This window comes from Lucilia cuprina, chromosome 6, assembly GCF_022045245.1.
Source record: "Lucilia cuprina isolate Lc7/37 chromosome 6, ASM2204524v1, whole genome shotgun sequence".
In the NCBI taxonomy this organism is placed as follows: domain Eukaryota; kingdom Metazoa; phylum Arthropoda; class Insecta; order Diptera; family Calliphoridae; genus Lucilia; species Lucilia cuprina.
In genome coordinates, this window is record NC_060954.1 from 42,894,597 (window position 1) to 42,918,685 (window position 24,089).

The 24,089-nt window shown below is 30.0% G+C and overlaps 1 protein-coding gene across 1 annotated transcript in view; it reads right to left on the minus strand.

Moving 5' to 3' along the window:
• The window catches only part of LOC111682943 (protein qui-1), a 122,500-nt gene that overhangs the window by 17,515 nt on the left and 80,896 nt on the right, over positions 1-24,089 (minus strand). The window contains exons 10-15 of the mRNA XM_046954107.1: positions 23,696-23,861; positions 15,168-16,080; positions 13,197-13,645; positions 6,196-6,342; positions 5,672-5,972; positions 3,804-3,862 (exon numbers count right to left, since the gene is read on the minus strand). Coding sequence (XP_046810063.1) covers positions 3,804-3,862; positions 5,672-5,972; positions 6,196-6,342; positions 13,197-13,645; positions 15,168-16,080; positions 23,696-23,861 — 2,035 coding nt within the window. The remainder of the gene's footprint in view (positions 1-3,803; positions 3,863-5,671; positions 5,973-6,195; positions 6,343-13,196; positions 13,646-15,167; positions 16,081-23,695; positions 23,862-24,089) is intronic.

The window sequence follows — 24,089 nt, forward strand, 5'->3', positions numbered from 1 at the left end:
TTCTAGTTCAGTTCTAGTTCAGTTCTAGTTCAGTTCTAGTTCAGTTCTAGTACAGTTCTAGTTCAGTTCTAGTTCAGTTCTAGTTCGGTTCTAGTTCAGTTCTAGTTCTGTTCTAGATCAGTTCTAGTTCAGTTCTAATTCAGTTCTGTTTACTTTATGATTAGCGGTGTATGTCGGAACGTATATGATACAGAGCTTATAGTTACTGCAGAAGTTGTTTGATTGAGAAAAAAGAGGAGTTGGTAAATAACCTTTCTTTCTTTGACAATTTGAAGAGTTTCACAATAGGCCATAAGACCTCCGAGTTAACTCTCAAATTAGAGAGCAGCGCACGTCCTAGATGTAAAGCTTTGGGGACCTCAAGATTCGTCTACAATGAGTTGTGGTATTATTCCAGTCATTAAAGACAAAATATATCTGATAATTTTTAGAATTTTCAATAGGACTATTTTTTCCTTAACATTTATTTAGCTTAATTTTCTTAAATTATCTTAAATTATTTTACTAATAAAAAACACAACTATAGTAACACCAATCATCATTAACATTTACATAATATTGTTCAATCCACATTTACATACACAGAATATCCATGAATAAGTATCTCTTACAGGAATATTACGAACATCGAGTACATGTTGTACCATATATTCCTATGTACACTTTTCATAATGTTTAAACCAGAAATAAATAAGTACACTTATGAACACACATCATACATATGTTCTTTATGTATATTTTGCACTTACTATGAAATAGAGGATAGTGGATTAATAAAGGCTTTGTAATGAGGGCCTTTTTAAGGGGACAAAATAGATTTCAAGTTTCATTTTACATTCCTAAAATACTCACTTCTAGTTACAAATAGATTAAAACGGAAGTAATAAGATTAAAATACATATATTTTGAATGATTTCAGAACTAAGGAAGCTATCACAGAAGGCCCTTAATGTAGAGCCTTTTCTCTTATATTTGTTCAGTTATTTCCATATGTATTTATGTGCGTATGTAAGTACTTTGTTGTAATTTAAGTGTATGTAAACATATTTTGCTTGAATATTTATTATTACGAATACTAACAGGACAGACAGAATTATTATGAGAATGTTAAATAGGTTGGTCATATATATGTTCAACTAATTTGATTTCAAGCAAAACTTTATAATAAATAGGTGTATGACTTCTTTAACAAATGTGGGCTAGTATTGGTGGCATGTAAAGTTAAACTCTTAGCAAAAAGAAAAACTATTTTAAGACTAAAAGTAATTAATTTATTTCCGGTTTTATTAAGGTCTTTTAAATACTTATAAGTCTATATTATTTTCTATAGATATAAAGTCTTGATTATAGATCAGCATATAGGTTTGACTATAGATCAGTCTAAAGTCCTAACTACAGATGAGTCTATAATCTTGTCATATGCCGTTACTTTGACTTTTGATCAGTCTATAGTCTGGACTATATATCAGTCTATAGTCTGGACTACAAATCACTCTATAGTCTTGTCTATAGATCAGTTTATAGTCTTGACTATAGTCTATAGTCTACAGATCAGTCTATAGACTTGACTATAGATAAGTCTATAGTCCTGACTATAAACCAGTCTATAGTCATGACTATAGATCAGTCTATAATATTGACTACAGATCAGTCTATAGTCTTGACTATACACCAGTCTATAGTTTTGACTGTAGATCAGTCTATAGTCTTTACTATAGATCAGCCTACAGTCTTGACTTTAAATCAGTCTATAGTCTTTACTATAGATCAGTCTATAGTCTTGACTATAGATCAGTCTATAGTCTTGACTATAGATAAGTCTATAGTCTTGACTATAGATAGGTCTATAGTCTTGACTATACATCAATCTATAGTCTTGACTATAGATCAGTCTATGGTCTTGACTATAGATAAGTCTATTTTCTTGACTATAGATCAATCTATAGTCTTGACTATACATCAATCTATAGTCTTAACTATACATCAATCTATAGTCTTGACTATAGATCAGTTTATAGTCTTGACTATAGATAAGTCTATAGTATTGACTATAGATCAGTCTATAGTCTTGACTATAGATCAGTCTATAGTCTTGACTATAGATCAGTCTATAGTCTTGAATATAGATCAGTCTATAGTCTTGACTATACATCAATCTATAGTCTTGACTATAGATCAGTCAATAGTCTTGACTATAGATCAGTCTATAGTCTTGACTACAGATCAGTCTATAGTCTTGAATATAGATCAGATCAAGTTTAATTGTAGATGACTACAGATCAGTCTATAGTCTTAAAATTCAGAATATATACATTTTTAATTCATTCGTTTGCTAATGAATATTAAATTGTAGAAAAATATCAAATAAAAACATATTCTAATCTGTAGTGGCAACGCCAAATATTTGAATAAGTATGAACTAAACATAAGCCTGTACATTTGTGTTATCTATTTAATTATTTGTTTGTTTAATTAAAAACTTTTCTTTGTTTTCAACTTAAAATAATTTGTTATCAGAAATTCCTTTAAACATCTGCCAAATTCTAAATAAATATTCTTTCTATTGTTCTTTGACATGATGTTTTTTTCTTTTTGTCATACTTTGTTGTGTTAACAGGAAATGAAAATTATTTTATGTCGATGAAAGGTCTGTACTATATAAAGGAATATAGTTACGCTATATCATATGTGGAACAATTTGTTGGTTTAGAACTTAGAAATTAAACTTTGTTAATTTTTGTGAACCAGTCTAGTACCTGCATGATTATATACTCATCTGCCAAAGCTTTGTCATTTTTGTGTGCCAATGATAAATATTTGTTTTTTGTTATTGGAATAACTGAATTGTTTTTTTTCTGTTTTAACTTAAAGTGAAAATGCGAATGTATTTTCTTGATGTTAAATCATCCTTTTTTTAAATGTTCATGTTTAATAAAAAGTAAGAATTTAAAGAAATTTTTTTCTTTAAGAAATTATTAATTTTGCTGTTACCAATATAAATTGTCTTAAATTTCAGTAAAAATCTATTTATTGCCCTCAGAAACTAATTTTGTTTTCTCTTTTGTCTTTGCTCCTGTTACAATACAATATATGATATGAAGTTAATGTAAACTATATACTTTTTAAGAAAAACAAAATCCAATTTACTTAAGCACAAAATGCCAGGGTGTTGTTATAAGATGGTGGGGTGCTGTTTAAAAAGGGAGTATGTTGCAGTGTGTGTGTGTGATAAGAAGACAAATCATCTTTGTTGTCTTTGTTTTATTGTAACATCCGTACAGGAAACAGGTGACACAGTTGTCGTCTTCAGGCAAGATTTTTTTTGTTTGTCTCTCATAAAGATTTGGCAGCAAAAATCAAGATGAAAATGAAGACAAAAGTGAAGTTTTTTTTACGACCCATAGGTGTATGAGGAGAAAAGTAAATAAAATACAGTTTTTATAAGTTATATATTGATAGCTTGAGAAGCAAAGGTGGTGAACTCCATTATTAACTTTATTAACTTACTAACTAACTAACTAACTAACTAACTAACTAACTAACTAACTAACTAACTAACTAACTAACTAACTAACTAACTTAATAACTTACTAACTTACTAACTTACTAACTTACTAACTTACTAACTTACTAACTTACTAACTTACTAACTTACTAACTTACTAACTTACTAACTTACTAACTTACTAACTTACTAACTTACTAACTTACTAACTTACTAACTAACTAACTAACTAACTAACTAACTAACTAACTAACTAACTAACTAACTAACTTACTAACTAACTTACTAACTTACTTACTATCTCACTACTGGAGTTAGCTACTTCTGCTTCTACACTTTTTACATATTTACTGTTTGCTATAAATATGTGTGTTTGTATATAAAAGTTATTAAGTTTTAAGCCTGTTAAGCGTTAAATTACAAAAAAAGGAACGTAAAAGTAATTTTATGATTTACGCCTGAATTACCGGTAGTTGTACTCGAGGACGAAAGCACGCACACCTATAAGCATATACATATGCATGTTTTAACAAAAGGACATTAAATATTTGCAAAGACACGCAATCATGTATGTGAAGAAAATATTTAGCGATTTATTCGAGGGAAAGAACTAAAATTTATTTAAAACAAGATTTTATGGAAGGAATTTGATAAAAAAAAAATCGAAAAAAAAATTTGATTTAAAAAAAATTTTAGTTCATAATTGATTTTAAGTTTATAAACGTTTGTTAATTGTTTGTAGTATTATTAAGTATTTTACAAAAATATGAAATTTTTCGATTGGCCTTTATCTATTGTTAAAGTAATTGTTTATTCCCCCAATTTCATATAAAAGCAGACATGTAAAGAAATAAATTGCGGAGAGTGTGTTTATGTACGTAAATATTTTATTTCCTTAAAATTGTCACGAAATTGTTGAGTAAAGTTTTTTGGTAAAAAATTATCCTGAAAAATGTCCAAAAGGTGGTATGAGAGTTATTTATTCTTATATGAAAAATTGAAGTGTCAAAATATTTTTTTTGATTAAAGTTGTTGTTCTTCTTAAGGCAAAAAATTTAAAAACATTAAACAACAATTGTTCATTTAAAGTCTTGCCTTATCTACTAGTAAGTAAATTAACTATGGCAACTATGGCCACTTAGGCAGTGGCTTATTAACTAAGAATAGCAAATGAAAAAAAATGAAAATTTTTAACAGATATTAAGAATTTTTGTTATGGTTTATTAAGAAAATAAAATAGATTTAAATTTAATATTTTTAATGGATTTTATAAAATGAAATATATTTAAGGGGGGAATTTAGCTCAAAGTAGCTTGAAAAATAGACAACTGTTACCATGATAATAGAATTATTGTATTACATTTATGATTAATTTAAAATTACTTTATGGGATTTAGGTTGTACATCGGTTATTTGTTATATATTTTTTTTAATACTCTATGTAGCAGACTGATCCCATTCAATAAGTTTATGTTTGTATGTAGTATGTATATTAGGAAGACAAATTATATAGCAATAGATGAAAAATGTTTCGAAAATTTACATATATAAAATTTTTAACATTACAAATTAATGTTATACATTTTAGTTAAATATAATGAGTTTCTGTGCCAACAAAAAAGGTTCTTTTATCATCATTAACCCAGACAAAGGTGACACAAACTCTTCTAGTTTTGTTCAAGTTCTGTTCTAGTTCAGTTCTAGTTCTGTTCTAGTTCTGTTCTAGTTCTGTTCTAGTTCTTCTAGTTCTGTTTTAGTTCTGTTCTAGTTCTGTTCTAGTTATGTTCTAGTTATGTTCCAGTTCTGTTCTAGTTCTGTTCTAGTTCTGTTCTAGTTCTGTTCTAGTTCTGTTCTAGTTCTGTTCTAGTTCTGTTCTAGTTCTGTTCTAGTTCTGTTCTAGTTCTGTTCTAGTTCTGTTCTAGTTCTGTTCTAGTTCTGTTCTAGTTCTGTTCTAGTTCTGTTCTAGTTCTGTTCTAGTTCTGTTCTAGTTCTGTTCTAGTTCTGTTCTAGTTATGTTCTAATTCTGTTCTAGTTATGTTCTAGCTCTGTTCTAGTTCTTTTTAAGTTCTAGAGCAGTTTTAATGTACATCCTGTGATTGTGTTATGAATAATGATGCTAGATTTAATATTTAAAATTTTAATTATGACGATTAATGATTTACAAACCTTTAAATATATGTTCCAGTGAATTGCTCATTATGTGCCACAGTTGTACATCACCAGATTTTGTGGCCAAAATTAAATGTTGTTTACTGGGCGCCACACAAACGTCACGTATTGGTCCCGTACCCGAGACTGTCATTGTGCGTATTTGTGATGGCAAAGGGGCCGGTAGCCAACCAGTTAAGGGCACCAGCAATGGCACAGTGTAACCATCACACCAGGCGGTAGCTGAACGTACCGTCATACTTAATAATGAAGTGTCATTTTCATCATGTTCACTAATCGGTCTTAACCAGGCTATAAGCTAAATAGAGCGGAATAGAAAATTGTTGAAGAAAAAAACTACATTGTTAGTTAAAGTAAACTACAAGCAAAAAGATGAATGAGATAAAGTAAGGATGTATGTGCATATGTACATACGTAAAAGAAAACACGCACATGTCAGTAACAATTTACTTGAACATAAATTGCGTGCTGTGGTGCTAGTCCGTTATGTGCTGTTTTCTTATTTCTCCACTTTCACTTACCTGTGCTCCCAGTTGCATGGGGTCACGTGTTAATACATCACTTGATTTTCTTATCGTATAATAAATAAGTTCTATATCACGATCCAACAAATAACAACGTACATGTTCGATTAAACAACGTAAATAACTTATGGATACAGTTTGTACCTGTCAAGTGAAATGGGGAGAACGAAAAAAAAACATTAAGAAAAATTGTTTTAATAAATTGTTTATTTTTAAAATTAAATAAATGTACTTGTTATATAATTTGTAATTTAGTATTCTTTGTATGTATGTAATTTTGTGTGTGCCCAGTTATTTAAAAATCAATCAAGAGGAAATTGTTTAATTGTTGTTGAGTAACCACAGACAATGTTGAAGTGAGTAATTTAGCATAAACAATATTTATCGGACAGACTTAAAATTTGTAAGAGGAAAAAAAAAACAATTAATAATAAAGTCGGTCATTTCCATTCGTATAAAAACCGACATTGGTTCATATTGGGGCATATGAACAAATCGTCACGAATTAAGGTTTAGTTCTAGATCAGTTCTGTTCTAGTTCTGTTCTAGTTCTGTTATAGTTCTGTTCTAGTTCTGTTCTAGTTCTGTTCTAGTTCTGTTCTAGTTCTGTTCTAGTTCTGTTCTAGTTCTGTTCTAGTTATGTTCTAGTTCTGTTCTTGTTCAGTTCTAGTTCTGTTCAAGTTCTGTTCTCATTCTAGTTCTACTTCAAAAAATTTCAGCTGGTCTTAGCTTAGCCACTAGTTTTTGTTATTACAATCATCTGAAAAGCATAATTGATCTTTACAATAAGTTTTAATATAAATATTTGGTGACATTAAATTTAACTCCATGTTTTAATTACTATGTAATTAAAATGTTGTTAATTTTTTGTTATAAAAACTTATCTGCATATTTTTTGATGTGAACTTTTTTATTCGGTTTTTATGTCTCTGCATTTAAATGTGTATTTTCATGTTAATTTTTTCTTTCTACATTAATGCTTTCGTTTTATTGACAGTCATTAAAGTTTTAATTATCGCCACAAGTTTTAGCGTTCGCTCTTTAATATTTAAAAAATTCATATTTAAAATATTTTTGTAATCATCTCCTATGTCCCAAACTTTCTTAAGTGTTCTTTTGAAGACTCATTTTAATAACTACATTTTCGTTAACGATTGATGTTTTCCTATAGATACATAACGGCAATTACTACTCTGCATATAGATAAAACTTTAAACTACAACAAAAAGATAAAACATTTTATTCATAAAGTCAATCATATTTTTTCTTATTGTTTGCTCATCTTCTTTTGTCAACACATTTCAACATTCAAACGTTTAAATAGGAATACGAACGTGCTGGCTGCACTTTCTATCGCATTCTTCAACTGTGACAATATTTTCATAACAAATTTGTTCGCGTATAAAAACAAGAGGGCAGAACGGATGGATCAGGTATGGGAAATTGAAATTGTCAACAAACAGTTTTAATTAAAACTGGATTAACTGGACTAGACTAGACTATTGACTAGACTATAGACTAGACTATAGACTAGACTATAGACTAGATTATAGACTAGACTATAGAATAGACTATAGAATAGACTATAGACTAGGCTATAGACTAGACTATAGACTGGACTATAGACTAGACTATAGACTAGACTATAGACTAGACTATAGACTAGACTATAGACTAGACTATAGACTAGACTATAGACTAGACTATAGACTAGACTATAGACTAGACTATAGACTAGACTATAGACTAGACTATAGACTAGACTATAGACTAGACTATAGACTAGACTATAGACTAGACTATAGACTAGACTATAGACTAGACTAAACACCAGACTATAGACTAGACTATAGAATAGACTATAGACTAGACTATAGACTGGACTATACAATAGAGTATAGACTAGACTAAAGACTAGACTATAGATTATACAAAAGTATTGTAAAATGTATTGATCTACTAAATTTTCCAATCTGTTACTGATGTTTCCATCCCTGTGCTCTATGTTTGTAAGAGTTAAGCAGGACGAGAGAATAAGAATAAATACAAATTTTAATAACATTTTACTGTTATTATCCCTATTGTGTGGGTGAACGTTTGAGAGGTGTATAATAGTTATGTTGCCGTTGTTGGAGTTGTTGTAGAATGATTATTTGTTGTTTAATGTTCGTTTCAAAGGACAATTTCAGTGGAACATTTAATTTGTGTGACATTGTTGTCATACTGTATTATAGTAGTAGTTGTGGATGTCCTTGATGTTTTATTTGTGTGTTTGTTTGTATACATATACAATTGTTTTTGAAAAAAGATAAAATGACATAGTTTATTGTATGCGCTTTAATTAAGAAAAACAAATGCTGGCGACAATGACTCCGATAGATGGGCAAAATGATACACACACAAACACACGATGGTCGAAAATGATGATGATGATGATGAGGGCGTTGATGTCATTACGAACTGTAGAATAAGGTGAAATATTTACTTTACGTGTGTGTGTATGTATTGTATTGTTTGCAGTTTCATTTGTATTTATTTAAATCAACAAATTGATTAAATAAATATATAAGTAATTTGTTTATTTGTAAACTGTATGAATAAACAGAGAAGAAATTTAACGTAGTTATTTTTTGATAATATTCGTAGTGTACATTCATACATACATACAGACATGTATGTAATACCTTTAACAATTTGAAACGTAAAAAATTTAATTAGTTTTTACAATTCGATGAAAAGCTAATTGTTTTTCAAATAAAATTTTTTTCATAGTAAGAGGTATCATATAAATATCATTCATATTTTACATGAATACATGTGAATATTTTCATGAAATTTTTGCGTATGAGTGATATTTTTACATATTAAAGTTAATAATTGATCATACTCATAATTTATTACTAACATCTTTTCTTAAAACAAACTTATGAAATGTATAACACTTTCTTTAACCTTTTGTCCACAAGCAAACATCTTGCTGCATATTAACAAGCCTTTTCCCTATTTAATTTTAATTTTTCACATATTTTTAATTAAAATATTTCCGTTATAAATTATTTTAATATGAATGAATATAAAAATAACTGAACATTTGCAAAATCTTTATAATACCAACAACCTATTTTTAGCTTGGTGTCCTTGACAATTAACAATTTATCTTGTGTTTGCTCGAAAAAGAAGAAAAATGTGCCACAAGCAAAAAAAAACTAAACTAAATGTTGGAAAAATAAAGCAACATAAGTACTAGTATTGTACACTTTCTACTTGTTGTCTGTACAAAATAAAATATTTAAATAAAAACAGAAATTTTGTATAAATAGATTTGCAGGTTAGACCGGCTCCTAAGTAAGAGGAGGTAAAAAATGTAAAGGTTTTTTAATAGATATTGTTATTCTTTGGAGCTAGTAGATAAATTTTTTTGTAAAAGCTGTAATGAGTGGGCCACCCTAACTATACGGGTCATTCCATTGCTAACTAACTAACTAATTAACTAACTAACTAACTAACTAACTAACTAACTAACTAACTAACTAACTAACTAACTAACTAACTAACTAACTAACTAACTAACTAACTCACTCACTAACTAACTAACTTACTAACTAACTAACTAACTAACTAACTAACTAACTAACTAACTAACTAACTAACTAACTAACTAACTAACTAACTAACTAATTTACTAACTTAATAATTTACTAACTTACTAACTTACTAACTTACTAACTTACTAACTTACTAACTTACTAACTTACTAACTTACTAACTTACTAACTTACTAACTTACTAACTTACTAACTTACTAACTTACTAACTTACTAACTTACTAACTTACTAACTTACTAACTTACTAACTTACTAACTTACTAACTTACTAACTTACTAACTTACTAACTTACTAACTTACTAACTTACTAACTTACTAACTTACTTTACCTTTTTAGCGGGAACGAATGTAAATATTTCCATATATTAAAAATAAACTGTATGACAATAATAATAGAGAAATTTATAATTTACGACGTGTATGTGTTAAATTTTGTCAAATTTTATGGACAAACAGATAGGACATAGCTATTTTGACTCAGAAGACAATTGGTAAAGGGCCAATTATCACTACATACACTATTATAGGTCTAAAAATATATGTATATTTTTTTAAATTAAAATATGGAATGACACATACATATTCTTACATGTTTATAAATATTTACATGAAAAATTTGAAAACATGTATAATATATATTTTTTTGTATATTTTACAAGTTTCAAGGGTTTCCCTTATTACGAACATCTATTGATTTCCTTTGTTTAAACAAAGTAATAAAACTGGAAGAAATCAATGTTGTTAATGGTGTTAGAACCTAATTTGACATTTATAAGTTTTTCCTTTAAAAAGTTGAAGGAAACCCCTGAGCAAGATCCTCAAAGTATTAAAATGCACTTTTACTCTGACGTTTTTTTTTTTTGTTTCTTTAATACTAAGTATATAAATGCAAATGTATTTATGCAGATATGTATGTGGGTGTATAAGTAAAAAATAAAATTTATTGTTACTGTTGAAGCATTTATGAAAAAAATATATAAAATTTTAGTTTTTTTATTTGTAATTTAGTTAGTTTGCATTAATAAACCAAATTGCAATTAAGTGTATGTGAAGATTTATGGGGAAAAACAAAAAGTTTATTTATGTGCAAAATACTGACATTTTGTATTTTAAAGAAATTTGTTAAGGAAAAGTTGAGTTTTCGACAAGGAAAAGTTGTTCTATTTATCTTATTTAAATTAGGAATGGAAAAAGTAAAACAAATATGTAAAATTTGTAGTAATAAAAAAGAAACTTAAAAAATAAAAAAAACTTTACTTAATATTATAAAAGTAAAACTATTTTCTGATGCATTATTTTGGGTTAAAAATATGAAAATCCCAATTTGAAATAGAATCTTAACTAAATGTGAATCTATAATAGGAATACTTATTAATTTTTTTCCAATTTTTTATGATATTGAAGGATCTTTGTATTGACTGTCTATACAAATTTAAAAAAAAGGTTATTTGTTAATTTTTAGTTCTCTTCTTGAGTTTCTCTATTTAATTTATATATTTTCTATGTCTATTTTTTGTACACACAGGACATTTCATAAACTTAAACAATCTATTATTTTAGATTAAAAACTTTTAACAAATTTTTAACACACCAAGGCACCAAATGTGCATTGAATCCTTCACTTCTACAGTTTCCTGTTCTCATTATGTCTACTGTGTCTAAAATAATTGCAAGCAATTTGTATGGATTTTCCTTTTAGCTTTTGTTATTACTACAAATTAATTCCAGGGCTGTGATTGTAATCAATATTGTTTACGGTTCAGACAAAGTGACAAGAGTGTCTTAAGAGGAAGAGAGAGAGAGTCTAGAATCGAAACTATAAAAAAGATATAGCTGAGACTATAGAGGGCCTACAAGACAAGACTATAGAGAGTCTATAGCCGAGACTATTTAGATTCTATTGTAAAGACTATATATAGTCTATAGTCAAGACTATAGAGCTAGTCAAGATTATGGAGAATTAAAGAGAAGAATATATAGAGAGTCTATTGTTAAGACTCTAAAGAGTCCATAGTCATGACTATAGAGAGTCTATATTTAAGACTATAGATAGTCTATAGTCAAGACTATAAAGAGTCTACAGTCAAGGCTATAGTTAAGACCATAGATAGTCTATAGTCCAGACTATAGAGAGTCTATATCCGAGACTATTGAGAGTTTATAGTCAAGGCTATAGAGAGTCTATAGTCAAGACTATAGAGTGTTTATAGTCAAGACAATAGTCTATAGTCAAGACTATAGTCAAGACCATAGAAAGTCCATAGTCAAGACTATAGAGATTATATAGTCAAGACTATAGAAAGTCCATAGTTAAGACTACAGAAAGTCTATAGTCAAGACAATGGAGAGTCTATAGTTTAGACTATTGAGAGTCTATAGGTATGACTATGAAGAGTCTAGAGTCAAGATTATAGTAAATCATAGTCGAGACTATTGCGAGTCTAATGTCGTGACTATAGAGAGTTTATAGTCAAGTCTATATAGAGTCTATAGCCGAGACTCTTTGGAGTCTATAGACGAGTCTATTTAAATTCTACAGCCGAGACCATTTAGAGTTTATAGCCCAGACTATAGAGAGGCTATAGTCAGGACTAAAGAGAGTTTGTAGTCAAGACTATAGAGTCTATAGTCAAGACTATAGAGGGTCTATAGTTAAGACTATAAAGGGTCTATAGTCAAGACTATAATGATTCTATATTCAAGACTATATAAAGTCTGTAGTCCAGATCATTTCAGTCTATTTTCGATAATAGTCTTACCTATGAAGTCTATATGGAGTCTATAGTCAAGACTAAAGAAATATACTATAGTCAAGACTATAGAGAGTCTTATTTCAAAAATAAATCTTTGAACTACAAACATTAATTTGCATGAAAATCCCAACCCTGTTCATTGTTCTTAAAAACTTAAAAATTCATTATTTTCTTCTTCATTGTAGTGATTGCTATTGGGCTTTACAAGTTGAAAGTATTTACAAAAAAATAATTAGATATTAAACAAGACGACAGATTTTGTTGTGCAACAATAGCAAGAAATTAAATGAAAAAAGTAACCGGAAAATATTATAATAGTTTCTTGTTGTTTTTCATGTAGTAAGATGAAAATAAAAATAATAAAGAATTTCATTAAAAGATTACAATTGAAAAGTAAACTGAAATAATTTCTTGTTTCTATTTCATTATTTTATGTTATAATTGAAATGTTTTTAAACATAAAATAAACAAAGTGAAGAAATTTAAACTCGAAACTAATGGTTAACGGACTTCTTTTTATTTGTCTCCAAAAAGAATACTGTTTTCATTTTGACTGATATTCGGTAATATAAATATATATTTTTTGTAAAGATCAATTTGTATTTTCTCGTTATGTAGATAATTTCAAAAATACTCACCGCTGCCAATAGAAAATCAAAATTGCACACAGCAATTTGTTTAAATTTGTCCATATCATCGGAACGCATCAAATGATGCCAACTTTCCTCCACATGACGCATGCTATACGAAACATCTGCCGCCATGGGATTATAAAATGTTGAAGTATCATCATTCGGATGTCCCGATGGTTTACGACCACCCGAAAATGTATCCTTATCCTTCATGGTCGTCTGACTGGCTAACGATTGTTTATCATCACTTATCTCTCTTTCTGTACTCTCGTCCTCTTCTTCTTCGCAATCCTGCTCTTCGGGATCGGCAGGGAAGAAGATATTTGCAATGGCTATATGCATGGAACGTATACTGTTGGTGTCCATGTAACGTGTACGTGACAATTGTTTGCAGTAGGGATAACGCCATTGGATTAGAACTTTGCCGGACATGATTTTGTCGCGCAGCAAGAAACCTGAAAAAGGATATTAAAGATGTTTTAGTAGATTTATAGATTTGATTACGTAACTTTCTTAAATCGGGACAACAGGAAAGCATATAGGCGAGACTAATGGAGTTGATAGTCGAGACCATAGAGGGTGAATAATAGAGACTGTAATAGTATAACATTTAAAACTATATTAAATATATAGACGCGACTACTGAGAGTCAATATTGGGGACTCTAGAGTTGAGACTCCTAAGCATTTATAGTCGAGACAATAGGGAGTTCTAAGTCAAGACTATAGAGAGTCTGTAGCCGAGACTTTAGAGAGACTACAGCCCAGACTATATAAAGAGTCTATAGTTGAAACTACTAATAGTCTATAGTGAAGATAGTAGCATATATGTAAACGAGACTATAAAGAGTTTAACTATAGAATGTCTACAATCTATTCTACAGTCTAGGCTAAAGATAGTCTATAGTCGAGACTATATACAGTCTATAGACTATAGAGACTATAAAGAGTCCATAGTCTCTCTATAGACAGTCTAGACTATATAGAGTGTATACTTGAGACTACAGAAAGTCTATAGTCGAGACTATAGAGAGTTTATAGTCGAGACTATAGAAAGCCTATAGACAAGATTATAGAGAGACTATAATCTCTTTAGAGCATCTATAGTCGAGACAAAAGAGAGTTTATAGTACAGACCAAAAATAGTCTATTGCAGAGACTACAGAGAGAGACCATAGAGAGTCCATATAAGAGATTATAGGGAGTCTGTAGTCGAGACTATAGAGAGTCTATAATGGATACTTTAGAGAGTCTATAGTCGAGACTATAGAGAGTCTATAGTCGAGACTATAGAGAGTCTATAGTCGAGACTATAGAGAGTCTATAGTCGAGACTATAGAGAGTCTATAGTCGAGACTATAGAGAGTCTATAGTCGAGACTTTAGAGAGTCTATAGTCGAGACTATAGAGAGTCTATAATCGAGACTATAGAGAGTCTATAATCGAGACTATAGTGAGTCTATAATCGAGTCCAGACAATAGGGAGTCAACAGAAGCTACTATAGAAAGTCATAGTCTATAATAAAGATAATCTATAGCTGAGATTAAATAATGTCTTAATTCCAGACCAGAGATAGTCTATAGGCCAGACCAATGGTAGTGTATGGCCCAGATATAGGATAGTCTATTGTCGAGGCTGAAAAGAGTCTACAGAGAGTTCATATTTGAAACTGTATGGATTCTATAGAGAGGCTACTGTCGAGACTGTATGGAGTCTACAGTCGTGACTATAGAAAGTCTATAGGGAGTCTATATTCGAGACTATAGGCATTCTATAGTCGAGACTATAGGGATTCTATAGTCGAGACTATAGGGAGTCTATAGTCGAGTTTATAGGGAGTCTATAGTTGAGACTATAGAGAGGCTATAGCCTAGACTATAGAGAGTCTATAGCCGAGACTATAGGGAGTCTATAGTAGAGAGTATAAAAAACAAAGAGAGAACAATATTTATATTCTATATTTTAACTAATACTCACTCATTTCATTGTGTATTTTCTTAAATGATGAAAAACAAAAGTTTCCCCTCTCCGATGTGATGCAGGCCTCAGGATCATCGATAGGCATTAACAATTCCAACAGTTCCGTTTCAGATAAGCCAAATTCCGATAAAGTTAAATAGGCTGCCAAACGGCCAAAACCTTTTCTACCATATTTTAATTCTAAATTATCAAATTGCTTTTCTAAAAATTCTATAAAAGTTAAATTATTGTCACTGGACAATTGCTTTCTCAAAACGGTGTGATTATTCTCATGCGCCAAATCAAATAGATATTCTGTAGACTTAAAACGATCCTTTTGCATTTGGGTAAATTTTAACTGTTCCACCGGTGTAGTGGTGGAACAAATCAATTGCACATTCCAGGGCAGAGAGGTGGGTAACCAGGAGAGTGCAGCCACAATATCACAATCCAAAGGATTTAATAAATGCAAATCATCTATAAACAAGAAAAGAACATCAAAATTCATGTCCTCTATGCGACGCAGCAAATTCTGGAACCAATTGTTTATGTAGAGCGGATCAAAGGAGGCATCCTTGGGTAGATAGCCTTCGGGTATATTAAAGATAATGGAAATTTGCTGACACAATACTCTTAACATTTCCAAATTATAGGCTGAACGTGGAGAGGCTGCCGCAAAACGTACTATACGATGTACTCGTGTTTGGGGCTGAAACCAATTCTTAACATCGTGATAAAGTTCTGTCATTAACGTACTCTTGCCACTGCCATGTGTACCACATATAAAGTAGGGTGCATGTCTGCTGCCATTACGGAAGTTTGCCATTAAATTTAGTTTTAAACGTTCCACTACGGGTGATTTAATTAAGGCTTTGGCATCTTGATGTTCCTTTAAAATGCGTAAATGTGTTGAATGTTCATGAAATATTTCCTGCAAGTGAAAAAAAAGAAAGAAATTTCGGTCGAAGGGTGAGAAATACAACACGATGTTTGAAAGTATTGTTGTTAATTAATACAATTAAAATGTTTTAAAAGCTCTGTTAGAGTGTAAGTAAATTATATTTAATTTTCTTTTAGAGAACTAATTAAATTACAAAAATATTTTTTCCACAGTTTCACTTGAGTAAGAAATTTAAAGATTTTTTTAAACTCAAAAATATGAAGAAAAGGACCAACTGAGATCTATAAACATAAAGAATGAATCTTAATTTCTTACTTGCTTTGTCACAGATATAATTTTACATTATCCTTGCTATCCTTTTAGCTAGCGCTAAAAAAACCTCAAAAACTTCAACATAAAATACGTTTTTTTTGTTTTGGTATAATTTATCACTGATTTTTTTGTTGTTACATTATTTTACAATATTTAATCTGATTTTGACAAAAACAATTTACTAAAAAATACCAACAAATACTATTATTTTTCCTTAATGCACTTGCCATTCAAATTATTTTTGTCATCATTGTCTCCACAGTGAAAATACAATTTGCTTCATGTCATAGAAGGAAATTGAATAAAATCGTTGACACTCAAACGAATATTTCTTAAATATTAAAAAAAAATTTCTTTTTTTTTGGGAGGGGAGGAAAAAAAGAAAAAATGGGTTTTAACTCCTACTTTAAAATGTAACGGTAGCAAAAGAAGCAAAAAATGAAGAGATAACGGTAAAAAGCATATAAAATACATTCTTTAGATTTAGTTGCTTTTGTACTGGGAGTGCATGAAAAATTAAATGAAAAACATTTTATAAATTTTTAGAAAGTAGAGCAAAATAGATCCCACTAAAACTTGTTGGAGATGATGTAGAATGAACTAAAAAAAGGTCTGAAGAGACTATATATCTGTCTATAGTCGGGTCTATAGAACAGTATAGAACACTCTGTAGTCGTGACTGTAGAACAGTCTATATTCCAGACTATAAAACAGTTTATAGTCTATAGTCTAAACTATAGAACAGTTATAGTATATATTAAACATTCTATAGTCCAGATTAAAACAGAGTGAATAGTTAAGACTATAGTACAGTCTATAGTCGATACTATAGAACATTCTATAGTCGAAACTATACAACAGTCTACAGACGAGACTACACAACAGTCTATAGTCGAGACTATAAAACAGTCTATAGTCAAGACTATACAACAGTCTATAGTCGAGACTATAGAATAGACTATCGTCGCAACTATAGAACAGTCTATCGTCGCAACTATAGAACAGTCTATAGTCGATTCTATAAAACAGTCTATAGTCCAGACTATAGAACATTAGTCGAGACTATAGAACAGTCTATAGTCGAGACTATAGAACAGTCTATAATCGAGACTATAGAACAGTCTATAGTCGAGACTATAAAACAATTTATAGTCCAGACTATAGAACAGTCTATAGTCGAGACTATAGAGCTGTCTATAGTCGAGACTATAAAACAGTCTATAGTCGAGACTATAAAACAGTCTGTAGTCGAGACTATAAAACAGTCTATAGTCGAGACTATAGAACAGTCTATAGTCGAGAATATAGAACAGTCTATAGTCGAGAGTATAGAACAGTCTATAGTCGAGAGTATAGAACAGTCTATAGTGGAGACTATAGAACAGTCTATAGTGGAGACTATAGAACAGTCTATAGTCGAGACTATAAAACAGTCTATAGTTTAGACTATAAATGAGTCTATAGTCTAGACTATAAAAGAGTCTATAATCGAGACTATGGAACAGCCTGTAGTCGAGATTATAGAAAAGTATGTAGTTGAGACTATAGAACAGTCTATAATCAAGACAGTCTATATTCCAGACTATAGAACAGTCAATAGTCCAGAATATAGAACAATCTATAGACCAGACTATAGAACAGTTTATAGTCCAGACTATAGAACAGTTTATAGTCCAGATTATAGAATAGTCTATAGTCGAGACTAGAGAACAGTCGAGACTAGAGAACAGTCTATATTTGAGACTAGAGAACTGTCTATAGTCGAGATTATAGAACAGTCGAGACTATAGAACAGTCTATATTCGAGACTATAAAACAGTCTATAGTCGAGACTATAGAACAGTCTATAGTCGAGACTATAAAACAGTCTTTAGTCGAGACTATAAAACAGTCTATAGCCTAGACTAAAAAAGAGTCTATAATCGAGACTATAAAAGAGTCTATAATCGAGACTATAGAACAGTCTATAGTCGATACTATAGAACAGTCTATAGTCGATACTATACAAAAGTCTATAGTTGATATTATAGAACATTCTATAGTCGATACTATAGAACATTCTATAGTCGAGACTATAGAACATTCTATAGTCGAGACTATAGAACAGTCTATTGTCCAGACTATAGAATAGTTTATAGTCGATACTATAGAACAGTCTTTAATCTAGACTATAGAACAGTCTTCGATTCGATTCATACGAATAATATTGCTGGGTTACACCATTACGTAAACAAACTAGTAATACCATATTTAGTCCTAGTCGAAGAAAAAAAGAAATGCGGAAAGTAAAGAGAAAAAATCCAATTTGTTGAGTGCTCCTTTTGTAAGAATGGTAAAATGGAAAAAAGTATGGCCCAAATACCCAGTTCCAACAAATGAGCAAACAAGGCCAACAGACAGCAACTACCACAAAATCTAAAAAGCCATATAAAATGCAAACAAAATTCAACTGAAACATATTTAAATGTTTGGCGAAATATATATTTTGTATTTGTGTGTGTTATTATGTTTGAGTGTATTTATTTGTGTGCACATATAAATTATATAGACAAAAAAAACAAATACAAACTTGTGCAAAGAAAATTGTCTCATTTAAAATGTATAGCCAGCAAACATACATATATGTAGCATTGGACCGGAGTTGAGTCCGCTTGAAAAACGAAACTTTTCTTAAACATTTGAGAATTGAAAATATATTTTAACAAACCATTGAGGAGAGTTTTGAAATTTCATTAAATATTTGATATGTTTGCTGGGTTATGGAAGGAAAACGAATGGAAGACAAATTGAAATACGGTAATTTCTGTATGAACATTGAAAATGAGAACGAATGAAATTGTAATAAAAAAAAAGAACTCTGTTCATAAAATATTAAATAATATTATTACGAGTTTACTAATGCCGCTGCTGTTGTTGATGATGAGGATGAGGAAGGTTTTATTACTGATGATGTTGATAAAAATGTTGTTGATGATGTTGATGACGACGACGATGATAATGAATGGCGTTGGTGATATTATTGCATCATGATATAATTTCGTTAACAATGACACTTGAGAATTTAATGATTTCGAAATTGAGAAATGAAAGGGCTCAAAATATTAAATTTGTATATCTGTACATACATATACATATGTATGTATAAGAAAAATGACAATAAGGTACTTGTCGATTTACTGCTTCAAATTCCATTTTGTTTGCATGTTTATTTTCCACTTTTTTCCTTTTCCTGATACTCAAAACATCATTTACAGGTAGAATATATAATAATTTGAATTTCTATTTCTATAAAAAATAGATAGAGTTCGTTCTTCTATTCAAATCTGTCCACTTAACATCAACTACAGTCATATTTATAACTAGAATATTGAAAGTATACAAAGGTTATATATACTGAGAAAAATAAGTTTTGATATTAAATTTTCTTTAAGTTTCTATTAAGTCTAAAATTGGGTTTCAAGAACAGGTTAAGAGTCGGGACTAAAGTTTTAAAAGAGATTAACTTAAAAGGACATTAAGAGACTGAGATTAACTTAAAGGACTATAGAGAGTCTATAGTCAGGACTATAGAGAGTCCATAATCAGGACTATACAGAGTCTATAGTCAGTAGTATAGAGTCTATTGTCAGGACTATGGAGAGTCTATTGTCAGGACTATAGTCAGGTCTATAGAGAGCCTATAGTCAGAACTATGGTTAGGACTAGAACAATAGAGAGTATAAAGTCAGGACTATAGAGAGTCTATTGTCAGGACTATAGGAAGTCTATAGTCAGGACTATAGGAAGTCTATAATCAGGACTAAAGAGAGTCTGAAGTCAGGACCATAGAGATTCTAATTTCAGAATTATAGAGATTCTATAGTCAGGACTGTAGAGAATCTACATTCAGGACTATAGAGAGTCTATAATCAGGACTACAGAAAGTCTATTGTCAGGACTATAGAGAGTCTATTGTCAGGACTATAGAGAGTCTATAGTAAGGACTATAGAGAGTCTATAGTCAGGACTATAGAGAGTCTATAGTCAGGACTATAGAGAGTATAGTCAGGACTATAGAGAGTCTATTGTGAGGACTATAGAGAGTCTATAGTCAGTACTATAGAGAGTCTATTGTCAGGACTATATAGAGTCTATTGTCAGGTCTATAGAGAGCCTACAGTCAAAACTATTGTCAGGACTAGAACAATAGAGAGTATAAAGTCATGACTATAGAGAGTCTATTGTCAGGACTGTAGAGAGTCTGTAGTCAGGACTATAGAGATTCTATACTCAGGATTATAGAGAATCTATAGTTAGGACTATACAGAATCTATATTCAGGACTATAGAGAGTCTATATTCAGGACTATAGAGAATCTATAGTTAGAACTACAGAGTGTCAAGAGTCTATAATCGATACTATGGAGAGTCCATACTTGGTATTATAGAGGGTCTATAGAGGGGACTATAGGAAGTCTAAAGACATTTAAGAACGAGAATATTCTATAGTCGAGATTATAAAAGACTATATAGTCAAGACTATAGAAGAATCTACAGTTGAATATAGTAAAGAGTCTATACATTGAAAACTCTTTAGTAGGTTCTATAGAATAAGGTAAATTTTTAAATTGGGAATATTTTTTTTCGAACCTGTTTAGGCTGTATATTTTTTTCCAGTGCATTTCCTTTTTCACAATTTCAATAGATACAAAAGCCATTGAAAACGAGTTGTGAAGTACTTGTAAAAAAACATGGTTTAAGTTGATAACAACAAGGTTAACATGTACAACAAGGTTTATAGATATACAGCGAACTACCAATGTAAGTACCTTTGTATGTGAATTATATATATGACCCAACAGTGCATATGAGAGTTACCAAGTTCATCTATATCTTATTAGCTAAAACTTTATCTTATAATAGGAAGGCGTAGTTGCAGCTTCTTCAATGTTATTACGAAACTAGATCAATAACTACTTAAATTATTGTTGATCGATTTAATTATTATAAGTACAAATGTTGAATGGAATGTAAATAATGTATCTATTTGAAAGCTGCAGGTAGCAGTCAACCAATTTTATTCTTACTAACAGTTGAATATATGTGGAATACTATGTATTTGTATAATAGATTGTATTGTGTAAATATGTATACATATGATTTCTATATGTACGTCTGGTTAAATATGCATGTACGTACACTGTAAATAATCCATACCTTTTATATTTTCGTAAAATGAGAAAATAATATTTCATATTATGTATGAAATTTTCATTAATATTACAAAAAAAACACAGGTTTTTTATAAAGTTAAGCATGGATTGTTTTCAGTGTAGGAAAATATTACTCTAACACAGCACTTACTGAAGTAAAATGATGTTGTTGTGAAAACTGATGACAGCGTATATATTATTTCATTTCAATGAAGGTGAAATATTATTGTAATTAATTAAAAAGGAAAAATGCAAAATCAGGACAACTTATAGAGACTAGGTAATGCCATTGCAAAAGTGAACAAAAAGTTTAATTTTAAATGCCAGATATAACTTCCAATGAGTTATTTAAAGAAATATGTATATAGACGACTTCAGGAATGGTATCTGCATATATGTACAAATAACTAACTAACTAACTAACTAACTAACTAACTAACTAACTAACTAACTAACTAACTAACTAACTAACTAACTAACTTACTAACTTACTAACTTACTAACTAACTAACTTACTAACTAACTAACTTACTAACTTACTAACTTACTAACTTACTAACTTACTAACTTACTAACTTACTAACTTACTAACTTACTAACTTACTAACTTACTAACTTACTAACTTACTAACTTACTAACTTACTAACTTACAAACTTATTCATTTACTAACTCACTAACCAAATAAATTAAACAATATTTCTACGTTAGGCGTATACTTAATATTTGCAATATTAAAACATCATTAATACGTATACGTACAAGTGTCGTTTATAAATGGAGTGCAATGTGAAACTTTCCACTTGAAATGAGAAAATGGAAATTATGTCTGTTGATTTTAATTGTTCACAATTTTTGTTTTTTATGATAAGAGCTACTACTTTGTAGTAGATAATAAAAGAAAAATGTTAAAACCTTTTGCAAGTATGTGAAAATCATCACGTTCTTTTTGGAAAAATTACACCATAACTAAGAAACCTTAATTTTCAGAAGCCCTTCGATAGACCATGACTTTGGGCAAAACTGTGCTTACATCTTAGCAAAACTTAGTTTTTATCCTAACAGTATAAAGAAAATTTCATTTTCCCTATATTCTGTTAAAGCTTTGGTTTTAAAGAACTTAAAAACTTTATTCATTCTGTAAAAATAAAAAAAACGTTAAAACTTTAAACAAACTAACATTTTCACAACAAGTCCCCTTATTTGATATTGGGGACGAACAAAACATCTGTTTTAATAAAATTTCCTCAATTTTTTCCAATATCCTGTATAGCTAGTAACCAGTTATGTTTTTAAATCACCGTTAGCCAAATTAAAAATGTTTATCCAGTATTTAACGACTTTTTAGTCTTATTCTTTTTTTTTTTTTGAAACGGCAAAATTGTTTTGTTGTGAATCGTGTTAAAGGTTAGAGTACATAAAATGTTGCTAGAGGTGGGGCAGCGGAGAAAAATGAACATGAAATCACTATATGAAATTTATAAACCCATTTGAATTTTTTGTGTTTTTTGATGTTGTTGTAGGAAAATATTGAAATAAGTTTATGCCACAAGTTTGGCTAGAAATTGTGGCAAGCAAATATTGCATGCAGGAAAACGTCGAAAGAGGAAAAAAACGTAAATGTAAATTTACAACGTCAGTGTTACCATCCACCACCTCCTTTCTCACTATCGCATTAGCAGCAACGACCATATCTTTCATGCCACGACTGGCATGTTGCCGGATTAAATAAAAATCTAAGAGAAAAAAATGTTTGAAAAACTGAAAACAGCAAATTTTCATGCAATCCTCTCCTTGTTTTTTTATTTTCTATCCCAATCCTAAAGGTGTTAGCAGAAAACAAATGTAAAATTAAAAGGAATTTTTCATTTTTCTGAACAATTGGTCATTTTAAAAAAAGTGATCAAAAAATAAAAAAGCTTTTTGTATTTTGCCATTTCTATGAAATGTTTTTTATTTCGTTTCACATATTGCTGATTGAGTGCAATGACTGGAAAAGCCATGAAACTAATAGAAAGTGAAAACAAGTTGTTTAAAAGCAATTAAAATTCAATATTTTATTAATTATTCGCCCTGTGGAAAACCATTTGTTTTCCTAAAATGAAAATTTTAAGAGTTTGCGACAAATTTTTTTTCAACTTACCTGTACAGTCTTTTTTCTACCCTTTATAACATCGGGATCATTGGCAATATGTTCTTCTATTAAATTTCGTAATTTATCGAAAACTTTATTCTTAAATTTACTCAAATACGTTTCGTGTTGTTCATTATCGGGATCAATGCCGCTGTCACAACAATTACCCGGTACACTGAAAGGAAGATAAATAAAAAATAGTATATAGACGAGGGATTATGCAAAAGGCCTGTCTATAGACAAGTCTATAGTCTAGCTTATAATCTAGTTTATAGTCTAGTTTATAGTCTAGTTCATAGTCTAGTCTATAGTCTAGTCTATAGTTTAGTCTATAGTCTAGTCTATAGTCTAGTCTATAGTCTAGTCTATAGTCTATAGTCTAGTCTATAGTCTAGTCTATAGT